Genomic DNA, 13,343 nt, shown 5'->3' with positions numbered 1-13,343 from the left:
CTCTTTTTAAAAGGATGTAGAAATTTTATTGTTCATCCACCCTATTCCAGTTAGGTAAAACAAAGCAATGTACACTAATATTAATGTACACAAGGACCGCTAATGACTGTTCACTCCTCAAATGCACAGATATTAGAAGCTATTGATGTGCTATCCCACTGATAGAAAAAACTTTAAGATGGCCTGTTTCACTTTAAGCTTCAGTTTTCCATTTTGTTTAAAATGAGCTTCACACTTATATTTTCTGCAATAGCGCACAAATGGAACTGCCTTTGCTCCATATCATCACATTAGAAACCTACTATGGCTCTCCTACCTCAAGTTAAAACAAATCTTATACTGCTGATCACAGATGAAAACTGTTCAGCTCAAAAGCTCAAGAGCTCCTCAAATATTTGCCGATCTTGATTAAAATTGATTTGAGCACTCTGCTGTCTAATGCATAACTCTTATTTAACTCAAGGCATTTACCAGTGTCATTATTTCTGTCCAACATAACAAAACATAAGGGGACTTTACCTTGTATCACGTGTTTATGTTATATGATGGTGCTTATAAAGTATGGCTGGGATTGCTATGCTGGTAACTTGCTGTGTCAGTAGCACTCCATATTATAAAATCAACTAATTTAATCCATTTGTGGACAGCCTCAGTGTTTAGCTGCACACTTTCTGAGACAATGTGAAGGTTTTCAGGCACCACAAACTGTTAATGGGTTGCCAGTTGCTATAAGGATGTGCTAGTGTTAAGAACTGTACAGTTTCCTGCCCAATGCACTGATCAATTATTGGAGCCCATGGGAGAGGAGATTGGTGATCCTTTGTGGAGCCAAGGACTACCATCAAGGAAGAAGATTCATTTCTATAAAGGCCTCCACTGAAGTGCCCTTTGCAAACAACCACCTACCATCTGGAGTGTTGTTCAGCTACCATTGGTGTATTATGTGACTTGTTCCTAATTTACATACAAATTGGGAGATTTAACAATCTTTATGCACAGTCCAAGCACAGACTCTAAGTGCCAGCAGCACACAGGATCTACACTATGGGACACTGCATGCAATGTGCCTTGGGTACACTTTTTCAGCCAATTACAGATGATGCCTGCATACAACACACTGCAGTGCTTGAGGAACTGCAGACCATATTATCAGTTCTTGCATGACAAAATAATTCTTTCACAATTTTAACCCATAATCTGTGACATGAGCTGTTTCAAAGTAAAATATAGTGGTTGTGAATGCTTGATACTACACTGGCTGGATGATCCATAATTTATAGAAAAATGAAGGTTTTAAAGCTAAAAGCCTTTTGAAAAAAGCTGGTTGGGAGAAAGAGATGGTACACTATGCCTCAGCCTAGTAATTTATGCTGCAATTTGCCACCTCCAAGTAATGGAAGCATTCACAATACTTCCAGGAAAGTAAGGACAGCTTCTGACCAAGATTTTCTGGGCCTATGTATCCGGACAATCACTGGGGAAATGTGCCTCCATCTTTGTGTATTGTCAGCTCCACGTCTTTCAACATACTGGGGAGAGATTTGCCTTTGGAGATACAAGAAAGTGCAGATGCTGGAATCTGGAACAACACACAAAATGCTGGAGGAACTCAGCAGGTCAGGGACCATCTATGGAGCGAAATGGGCAGTCGACATTTCGGGTTGAGACCCTTCATCTTGACCTAAAATGTCGACTGTCCATTTCACTCCATAGATGATGCCTGACCTGCTGAGTTCCTCCACAGGTTTGCATTTGGTCACTAAGACAAAACATGAGCTTCATCACCAGCTGTAATCATCTATACAGGTGGAATCAAATGTGTGAAGATGAGTATAACCAGTGCCCAATTCTTGTGTCTGTGCAATTACCACAAGCAACCAAGGACAAATATATTTCTCCATTGTCATGAAAAGTTTATTACATTACTAAAGGAACTGCTTTGGTGGTGAACAAGATCATGCAGAGTTAAAGCTGGGCAGTCCCATCTCTGCTGCTGTTGTAATCGATTTTGGGTATTTTCCATACAAGCCCCGGCTCAAATCTGAGTCCCACCAACCACGATGCTCAGTTTAATCTCCATTATCAACAAGTTTGTAGATAATAGGAGGGGTAGTTTACCTGAGGATAGGGTGATGCTCTTGGTTTGGATTTTGTTCGGCTAAGACGGGATTTGGATGCCTTCCTGGAGTCAGTGATGGTTGGGGTTGAGTTTGAGTATGGGAAAGATGGTTTTGTTGCTGTTACTTGATCCAGCGATAGTTGTAACCCCTTGTACTCTGCATCCCTAAAAGCAGTCAAACCACAAATCTTTTTAAGTTCAATGCATAGATGTCACAGGCATATGCATGTGTGCACACAAACACACACACATAAACATACAAACTCTCACATGAATACTTCCAATAACGTTATATCAGTCTTATGACCATTTATATTATCCCTCTAAATATCTCAATCAGTTGACTGTTGCTGGCCACTTCCTTGCCATCAGTCTCTGAGTTTAGACTTAAAATGTACAGTTAAAAGAGTAAAGGAGTGCAGAGCAAGACTATCCCCACTCATCAACCCACATGAATAATCTGCCCAATCATAAAATCCAACCCATCCATAATCTTTGCAAGTATTCCCTGCAACTCCAAGGGGACTGAACAAACCAAAGATTCACAAAATCGCCCAATTGGTCTATATCTGCTCTTATACTCCAGGTGAATCTTCTTAACCGACTTCATTTAATCACATTTGTATTTCTTACTTTTGTTTCTCCACCACGGAATGTCATAGAGTCACGGAGCACAGTAAAAGGCCCTCCAGCCCACTGAGTCCATGTCATGGACTTTCCTAGCTTTCTATTAAATGTATTTCTGCTGTTTGCCTGCAGTATTCCTTGTATAGTGGAGATCCCATCCCAACAACTCTCTGGATAAATATTGATCCACTCTCTATTTTGTATATGGAACCATTGCACCAAATGCATTCCCCAACATTCAGTTCCACCATTGCCTTTCCTCCACTACCACATGTGTACATAAGACAATGAACTCTGAGAAGCATCTTTCCAGCACAATGTTGTTCTGAGCTATTCAGTCATGTCTCAGTTGGTAAGACCCTTCCTTTTGATTCAAAAAACCTAGAGGTTTGCAAGAACCTTGGCTGCCATTGCTGTACCAGACTACAGCACAGGAGGTGCTATTTATTAGATGAGGAATTAAACTGAGGCCCTAGCTAGTCTCAGAGTAAAATCAGACGATGTAGTCATTATCACAGTACTGTATATGGGAGCTTACTGTGCCAAAATGTTTGCCATGCTTCCTACTATGACTACACTCCAAAAAAAAACTCCACTGGCTATAAAATTGTTTGGGACATCAAAGGGAACAGAATTGCATGATGCTTACTTTTCTATGCTAACACCCTCTTCTGTCCACCTGTCCCTTCTCCTCTTCCTTGTCTGATCTCCCACTGCTTCTGCCACCCCTCTTCCAAATTCTTTATCTCTTCTCCAGCCGTTCTGCTTCTTTCCTTACTTATCTTCCCATTTCTCTTTCTATCCTTCTCACTTCACCTTCCTTCTCCTCCGTGCACCCTCTGCTCAAATCCCTTCTGACCACTCTTCCCAACTAACATCCCCTCTCTTTCTCTTTCTCTCTCTCTCCTTGCACTTCCTTCCCTTCCTCACCCTCCAAATATTCCACACATCTGCTCCACTGTCTAATTGGCAAATTGTCAAATCATACTCAGCTAGACATTTAGATTCTTCCTTTCCAAATGGATTCACTGAGGCAGACTTAATTGTCATAATACAGAAATACCTAAAGCATCATAAACAGATTATCTCCATTCAGCATTCCCATTATGCAGAATACATGAAGCATATATGATACTAAAGTCCAATATCTACTTCAAGTATAAAATATCAACTTGTCTATATGCACCTCATGTAAAATAACATTAAATGTTCAGCACAGAACAGTTCTATCAGTCCAACAGCTCCAGGTCAATATTGATCGTTTCTAAAATATCATTGACATTGTTGCCTAAAGCATTGAATAAGTTTATGTATTCCTTTTCAGGTACAGTTTTTTGATTGGTTAAATGAACTGTGGTATAAAGGTTTACTACTTGGAGAAATCTGTACTTGTGTAATATATCTTGGTAACATTTTTTGGTAAACTTTTGAGTGTTTGTTTTCATTCAAACAGACTGAGTTGAGTAATAATTAACAGAGACTTCTTAAACAGCTTTTAATACTAGACTCATGCATCTGTCACAGTTACAACCTCTCAAAGCAGATCAGTGTAGGTTAGACTAACAAAGGATCAATGATCCAACAAGCTTGTTCAGCACAACCCTTAATTTTGGAGATGCCAATATAAATATTATGATCTCTTTAATGCATATATCATTTTGCATTACCTTAATCACATTTCTCAGATGGATTAACCATCAACAACATCATCTTATATAATGTGGGTGTATAACTATATAATATACATAAATAGAAAATGTATGCATTTATGTGGAGAGATGAGTGAGTTTTGATATCAAGGAAAGCAGGATTATAGGACTGTGGACAACTGGGCTTGAGTGTACACAAATTACACAGTTATAATGTTACTGCCATACTTTTTATAATAATTATAATAATTTTATTTAATATTACTATTTAAGATCACATAACTAAACACATTCATTCTGGTAAACATAGAATTCTGCTGGGAAATTAGATTTACACGTGCTTCACAGGTCTTACCTTGCCTACCAGTATGGGAGAAATCTAACATGCTCTTAAAATGAGGCTTCTGCTATCCTTGCAGTGAAGTAAAGCAGGATTGCTCTACAGATGCTTCTCAGCAATAGACTTGTTCAGAAAACCAGATGGCTAGATGTTCCCAGAGTAAACATATTTCCTTATTTGATTTTAAATCACCAGACACAAAGTAAGGCAGTAAAATGACAACTGTGTTACATGACTGTCCTCTAACCTTGCTCTACCTGATGACTGGACTCATTCAGCTTCCCACATAAGTATATACATTTTATATTTATACACCTGCAAGCATACACACAGACAAAATGCATATATGTACATATGTGCACACACACACATGCACACTATAGACATACAAGCTGTTTTTAATATATATATGCAGTGGGCCAAAGGGCATTTTACATGAAGACCTGCCTTTGCAGCATTCAGTAGCACTTGAAGCCCATGATGTGTGTGGGGTGCTACCAAGCAGGTCTTATAAAACCAAAGGCGTTTTGAAATTTCTGCTCCCACCTCAACTGGGTCTCCTGTTTAAGATGCCACTCATGGATATGGTGCCAAGTGCATTGTTAAAATGTCTCCAGATGTAGGCTCCATCATCGTCAAAAATAAATGCAATGGTTGGCAGGCTTACCATCCTGAAAAACATGCTCCAGGAGGAGAATGGAGCAGAAGTCAGTATTAACTTCCAGCATGCTCAATTCCCAGTAGGTGAAAATAGTTAAAATTTCCCCTTCTGTTTGTAAATGGGAAACAGGGGAGAAAAGACGCATTTATGCAATTAAGTTTTGTGGACTCTCAAGATGTGAAAGGTTCCCACATCAAACGTAAAATGTGAAAAGTTATAAGTAAGACATTTAATTTACTCCTGCTGATTTCAGTAGTCAGCTCTTTTTCATGTGGTCGAATGCAATTTATTTAAAATTAATTAAAAAGATCAGAAACAAAAAAAAACATTGTGTGAGAAACTTGCCATGTGCTAACTTGAGAGAAAATTGGCTGCCAATTATATTCATCTCTTGATATTGACTCCACTGAATTCAACATAACCAAACGTCAAGAGGGAAGTGCAAAGGCTGATACTCACAAAGCCATTTACCAATAGTGACCAAAGATGTGTTTCTTCTCTGATAACACTTTAAGAAATAATTTATATCACTATTAATTCAATAAAGTATAAAATAAAAGATTAAATAGTCATGAATAGGACAGGGATACATCACCAAACTTAATAACACTGATTTTGATTACCAAAGAAAAAGCATGCCACTTCATAAAATCTGCAACACTTGCTTAACCACCTCTGTCTCAGTGTAACCCTACATTACAACAGAAACTTCACTTCAAATACATTTCATTGGTTGAAAGGGAAATGAAAGGTACTATATAAGTAACTACATTTTGTTTTGGTTATCAATTGGAGGAAGTGTCCTTTAAGCAATGAAGATGTGAAAAGAGAACTGATGTATGGAAAAGCAAATGTTGTGCTCTCAGAGGCGTGAGGAATGTGACTCATTCACAATCGACATGCTTATCTGTTCCCTGCACCAAGTACCAGCAAGCTGAGTGAGGAACTTTGCTTGCCTGTAATCGCTCCTAAGTCATCACTAATACCAGTATGCTAATGGAGAATAAAAAAGCATTTTACAGAGCCATGATTAAGTCACAAAAGCAGGCGAATCAATGGATATGTTAAACTGAAACAGTCAATAAACAAAAAAGAATCTTAAAGCAAGGACCTGAGTTCCACTTTTACTCTGTGTGTGTGTGTGTGTGTGTGTGTGTGTGTGTGTGTGTGTGTGTGTGTGTGTGTGTGAGAGAGAGAGAGAGAGATTGAATGAGAGTGAGAAAGAGAGTGTTTAATAATTAACAGTTCCCTTACGGCTCCTGTGTAGTTCATTTGTTTTCCTTGGATATCGCATTTCTGTGGCATGCACGTTATTTACATTTATTTTGTCCTAATCTCTTTAAGCTACTATTACACCAGTGCTTGACTAAACATGTATTTTCAGCCCTGTGATTGTCAGTTCTCAACTGATTGCTTATTTAATCCCATTATTCTGACTCATACAAGACATTCAGGTGAATGTAACTCTCAGTAATGTAGCGCTTCACTGCTGGAGTAAGGTTAAAGCTGAAACATCTTTCCCGAGCAATTGTGTGCACAAATCTGACCAATTCAAACATTAAACTAATCTATGGTTCTTTTTCAATGTGCTGTAAATTGAACCATGCTAACTGTGGCCAGTGGCTCTGGAGAGCACATCCTGCATTCAACCACACAAAGAGATCCCAGATCCCAGACTTACACTGACCCGCTGTAAATCCAGGACATGTTGACTGACAGATGCCAATACATCAGCCACTCTGTTCCATCACTGGACTCCACAGCCCACTCACCTTGCCAGATACCTCCTGGGTGCAGGGATTCAGCTCAAACGACCCTCCACATCTGACCCACGCAATTGCAGGCAAGTGAAGACCGCAGTCAATGGGATCAGATGATTATCTTCCAAACAAACACTTATTTCATTTATTTACAATGTGATAAGGGAAGTTAGATCATTGCCTTATGTCATTTAATAAAAGTATGGAAAGCCTCTTTTCCTGTCCAAAATTTATAATAAACTGTCCAAGAGTTTTACAGTCCAAAGCTATGCCCATTTTGAAAAGTGCTTTTTTATCCTTGTTCCCACTCAGATTTATGTGCATCTCAGCAAATGCAGAATCTGTCACGACTCATTTCAATTGATTGGAATTTTAAAATGTTATGAAACTATTTACTGGTAACATTGGGATCATTAGTAAATGTTAAAAATAATGTAAAATGTGCTTATTAGATTCCTTGTCCCGTGAAGACCTTCAAGGAACCCATAATTGGCACAAATTCTTATGGTCGTGAGCAGTGCCAGCTACTGGCACAATATTTTCTAAACTTATGCAAAGAACCACCCACACTTACTTGAACTAAATATACTTTGGACTTAAGATTCACAATCGTTTTTTATGAAGACAGTGCCACCTAAATATCAAATTTGAGTATGTTTTTTCCCTAGTGCAAAATACTTTATGAATATTTTGCCTGTAATTGTATGGGTTAAAGGATTCCATTCCATAAATGCTGGTGGAGTCACACTTATAGGTGCACCACCTGTTTCTTAAAAAAAATCAAATTAGTTTTGAGCAGAATGTACAGTACTTCCACAAGCACTGTTTTCAAAAGCTGCCTTGGGGACAATGACAGAAATGAAAAGCTGACAATCATTTATATCAATCCTGCTGTTGTAAAACCAGACAAAACCAACAGAGTTTAGAGGTCAATTTCATTCATTTGTATTTCTGGTGCAGAACCTCATGCATTAGAAGCACATATAGAGAACTGAGTGAGGAAGGTCCAGCAGATCTGTTAATAATGATGAGCAAGAATGGAAGGAAAGGAAATACAAAAATCTAGACAAAGGAATAAAAATTAAATTACAGTTGAAGGGGGAAATATCTCAGGGCTATGCGAAAGAGCACAGGAATGGAACTAATTTAATAAATCTTTCAAAGAGCTGGAACAGGTATGATGGGCTGAATGGCTTCTTCTGTGCTCCGCCATCTTTCATTAGCTCTGTAGTTGCTTATCAATTATTAAATTTCTTCCAGGACAGACAAAGTCATCAACCTGAACATTATTTCTCTCTCTATTGATGCTGCTTGATTTGCTGAGCAATTTGCCATTTTCAGTTATTCATTCAGATTTCTCATACTAACAGTACTTTTGCATATTGCATAGCATAGCTCAGTTAGGTGAGTGCAAGTGCCAAAGGAAATTACAAAATTTACAATGCAGCGTGTGTACGATGAGACTTAACAAATCATTCTTGCTCTTACGTGCACAACAATAGTTCAGGATTACATATGATTTCTAAAGCATCAGGAGAATGATCAGCTGTTTGTAATTAAGTGAAAACAAAGCTCAGAACTGTCTTCATTTCAATATTACATGTCACTTGGAAGCCAAGTAGTGCATGTATTATGATGGGGACTGTGTTGGAGTGATACAAGATTCCTCTGCTTTATCAAGATGACCATAGAGTTCAGGCAGCATTTCAGAATCCTCCATCACAATCCATGAATATGTTCTGGCTCACTGGCAGGACAGATCTACTAGGAGTGGAGGCAGAGTGGTGGGCAGGTGAGAGACAATGGCTTGGAGACTCCGCACATGGCATCAGGTTCAGCATGGGTAAAAGAAAATGTCCTGCAGATTACCATCTGCTGTCATCTCTCAAACACAGAAAGTAGCAATCATGCAGAATGTCATCAGAATGGGGAACTTCAATGGACACACAAGGGACTGCAAATGCTGGAATCTGGACCAACACACAAGATGCTGGAGGAACTCAGCGGGTCATGCAGCACCTAAGGAAGAAGGACAGTTGACGTTTCCAGTCGCCACCCTTCAACTGGGACCAGAGAGTCCAAATGAAGGGCCTTAACCCAAAACATTGACTGTCCATTTCCTTCCATAGATGCTGCCTGACCCGCTGAGTTCCTCCAGCATCTTATGTGTTGCTGGGGAACTTCAGTGCCCATCACACGGAATGGCTCAAATGTACACTTCCTGCTGCCTCAGGAAAGCAGCCAACATAATCAAAGACCCCTCTCACCCCGGTTATTCTCTCATCCCCCCCCCCTTCCATCGGACAGAAGATACAAAAGCTTGAAAACACATATCACCAGGCTCAAGGACAGCTTCTATCCCACTGTTATAAGATGCCTGAATGGACTTCGTGCAATAAAGATGAACTCTTGATCTCCCAATCTACCTCGTCATGGCCCTTGCACCTTATTGTCTAACTGCACAGCACTTACTCTGTACCTGTAACTGTAACATTATATTCTGCATTCTGTTATTGCTTTTCCTTTGGTACTAGCTTGATGTACTTATGTATGGAATGATCTGTCAAGATGGCACACAAACAGAGGTTTTTCACTGCATTGTGGTACATGTGACAATAATAAACCAATTCATTCCAATTCAAACTAAAAACTGCACTGAAGGACATAACCGCTGACCAAGCCTCTGGCAGATGGTAGAGAACCAATGTGATGGATGAATCCACTCCACCCCTTCCTCAACAATCTCCTTTTTCTGTCCATGAAGTGATCACCATACAGCCCTTAGGGAGACAAAGTGCTTCCTTCATGCTGAGGACATCACTGCCATGTTATTGGAACTAACATTTTACCGAACAGGATAGATTCGTTAGAGATCCAGCAGCTGGAAAATGGATTAAAACTTGGTTCCAGCAACAGTGGGCACAAGCCTACCAGGTTATTGTAAAATTCCATCTGTTTCACAAATGTCTTTCAGGGTGGGAAATCTGACATTCTTACCCAGTCTGGCCCATGTCATAGAATTGTAGAGTCAAACATCACAGCAATGAGCCCTTCAGCCCACCATGTCCGTGCCAACCTTTTTGCCATCGACACTAATCCCATTTGCCTCCATTAGGACAGTATCTCATGCCTTGCATACTCAAGTGCCTGTCTAAATGTCTTTTAAATATAGCCACTGATATGTGTGACCCCAGACACAGAATTGTGATCAGCTTTTAACTTCCTCCTCAGTTCAGGGGCAATGTGGGACGGACAATAAGTTCCAGCTTTGCCAATGATGTCCACAACCCATGACTGAATAAAAAAAATGAACTGAAATTGTGTAACCCCATGCTTCTTTATAGATAATGTTGTTGAAAGATAAAATGTTGAATAATAATAAGACGAGCCTAATGACAGATCCTTGAGAGCAGTGGAGGCATTGTGGGAGATTCTCTGACCAGATAGATAAGAATGGGTCCAGACAAGTATAATCCCTCCCAATTAACAGAGGAGATCTGCTGGAGATGATTAAGAACCAACCATATCAAAGGCTGCTGAAAAGTCAATGGCTAATGGTCAGCAGTCACTTGTACTGACACTGTGTAATTTCAAAACAATTTTTTTCGAAGTCATTGGTAAAATGAGGGTACTTGGCCAAACATTTTTCATATTGTTCTTCACAACTACAGTGTTGGATAACTTTGTAACTGCCTATCAGAACTGCTAGTGACAGCTGATGTAGGCAGATAAATCTTAAAAAGAAAGACTACTCTTAGTACCTTCTCAGAGAATATGCAATAGCATAAGTATTAAAGATTTGAATTCATCACTCTTCAAAGTGTCTTTTTCAGAAATAAAGTAATCTTACTCAAAAAAAATTCAAAGGAAGCCACTCACTTCCTGTGGGCCCCCGACTAAATGGAAATGACCGTGGCCTAATTTACCACAGCGTTGTGTCTTAGAGAAATTCATTTCAATTAGACATTGTTGCCTTAAAACCACAGAATAATTTACACAAAAATACACTTTGTATGTTGAAGTTCAGGACCCAGATTGTGTTTCTCTTCAGCCAGCATTCCTGAAGAGAACTACTGGCTAGCAGTACTGCACATGTCAGAAGTTTTTTGACTCCCACACCCATGCATTGCAGCATGGAGGTACAGAGAGCACTGAAGGTCAGGTGCTAGTGCATCTGACCCTTTCCTCTACCACCACATTCAGCACTGTGGTAGGGCGTTTCTAGGTCGCAATGAGCTGAGGGGCTGATACACCATATCTGGCCTTCAGTTTTATGGAGGCCATGGTCTGCGCATCTAGTGTGACCCCCATTCAAATGAATGGAGTCGTAGACCTGGATGGGAAGGCAAGAGAAAATAAGTAGCTTTTTTAATTGATAATATTATTTTTACTAGTTAAACATGTTTTTCAATAAATGTATTTTAAAGAATAATTTTTAATGTCTTGAATTATTTAGAATGATTTCAATTGAATTTAAGTATTTCTGGTTATCAGGGACACTTAGAAAGAACTTTATAAGGCCTTTTGCCGACACAAGTTGTCACAGGCCATCGACATGCTCCAGGGATAGGGCCTCAAGAGGCACCACCTGAGGCCAAGTCACCACCCATAGACCACCCTATTTCACAGGATGGCCCAGAAGTTAGGTCTTAAGATCAAATGGATCAAATGGGAGAGTGATAGGTTGGTGTAGCTACTGGGATCATAATTGAATGGGAGGACCAATGCCCGGTGTGAATCAGGTCAACCACAATCCAGCTCCTCATTGTGGTATAATGCTCTTGTCTTACAAAACACAGCAATGCTCTGGGACATATGCAACTATTGCAAAATAATAGGCTAACCTGCAGTGATTTCAAGGCATTGTTTGGAATTCAAATGAAGGTTATAAATAGACCAAATAATGACCATCTTCCATCTTCCCATATGAACATTAATATCGCATGTCAGCAACTCATTCATTCTACCAGAATTAACTTTGTTTATAGGAAATAAAGCTTCATTCAGCACAAGCTCCAAAAATAATCATGGTGCAACTCTGTGGTCATTTTTTTAAAAGTACATTTTGTTCTGGTGCTGTGGGTTATTTTTATGGTAGTGTTTACAATATTGCCAGGGCACCTGCATTTAAAGAAGTAATGAGAAGGTAATTGGATACTCACGTGAGGACATAGTTGACACTGACAATGCAGTGGGGCCTGGAGGATCTGCTATTGTGGACTATTGTTGCATAGCTCTGAACCCAGACCCAGCCTCCATGCTTTGCAAGGAAACGATAATACTTTGTTGTTACCTGTCCTTTGACAAGCACTGTTAACAGAAAGGAAAGCTAATTAGCAATTTCCATTAACTATATGTATAAAAAATTAAGTTCACAATGTTGGAACACAATGCATCTCCTGTTTTAATGCTAAAATATTGTTCCTAAGATTGCAAGAGTGACTTTGAATGTATTTATAATTCCCCCAAGTTATACTCTTCAAACAATCAAGATCATGTTTTGATTCCAGAAGGAAAGTAATTTGGCATCTTGGCCAGACAACTTGGGCCCAATTCGTTTTATTCTGCCCTGAGGCTGTTTTGTATTAGCATCCAGAGGACTGACCATTTTTGGCAATCAGCACTGGAAGCACATTAGCAGCAGATTTTCTTTTTTTCCTTGCATAATTTGTAAAATTGCTATAACCTCAGATCCTCAAATGAGGGTAATACTAAAAAGAAAGTTTCACACCTATGACCAAAGAGGGCAACCTCTTTCTTCACAAAGTAATCAGGAATAAAAACTCATCCACAAGGAACAATACTTACACAAGTGATGGGCACAGCGCAAATGAAATGTATCACACCCATGAACATGATGGTAGAGAGTTTTTTCTATTAAATCCTGAGGTTCATAACCTGTCAGTTCAGCTACCCTACATCAGAAAGACAGAAAACTTGTGTAAGTAGACATGAAAGAACATGCTAAATCATTGTTAACTGATTTCCCCTCTTATGTACCATATTTCACTATTACAAAATTACCTTCATCAATGGAAGATAAAGGAAGATAAATGAGGATAAAGACTCCTTCATTTTGAACTCTTTCATATAAGACCTTTGCGTCGATAAGTATATTTAAGACTGAGATGGATTTTTGGACCATACCATTAGTCAAGGGTTTTGTCCTCATTTGGGAAAGCAGAGT

At 39.2% G+C, this 13,343-nt stretch overlaps 1 protein-coding gene across 1 annotated transcript in view; it reads right to left on the bottom strand.

Moving 5' to 3' along the window:
• sim1a (SIM bHLH transcription factor 1a) overlaps positions 1-13,343 on the bottom strand; it is a 46,343-nt gene that overhangs the window by 15,198 nt on the left and 17,802 nt on the right. The window contains exons 7-9 of the mRNA XM_052024921.1: positions 12,965-13,071; positions 12,319-12,466; positions 2,119-2,284 (exon numbers count right to left, since the gene is read on the bottom strand). Of these exons, the coding sequence (XP_051880881.1) occupies positions 2,119-2,284; positions 12,319-12,466; positions 12,965-13,071 (421 nt within the window). The remainder of the gene's footprint in view (positions 1-2,118; positions 2,285-12,318; positions 12,467-12,964; positions 13,072-13,343) is intronic.

Source organism: Pristis pectinata, chromosome 10 (genome assembly GCF_009764475.1).
Source record: "Pristis pectinata isolate sPriPec2 chromosome 10, sPriPec2.1.pri, whole genome shotgun sequence".
In the NCBI taxonomy this organism is placed as follows: Eukaryota; Metazoa; Chordata; class Chondrichthyes; order Rhinopristiformes; family Pristidae; genus Pristis; species Pristis pectinata.
The sequence above is the reverse complement of the archived record's forward strand: the minus strand, read 5'-3'. Positions and strand labels throughout refer to the sequence as shown.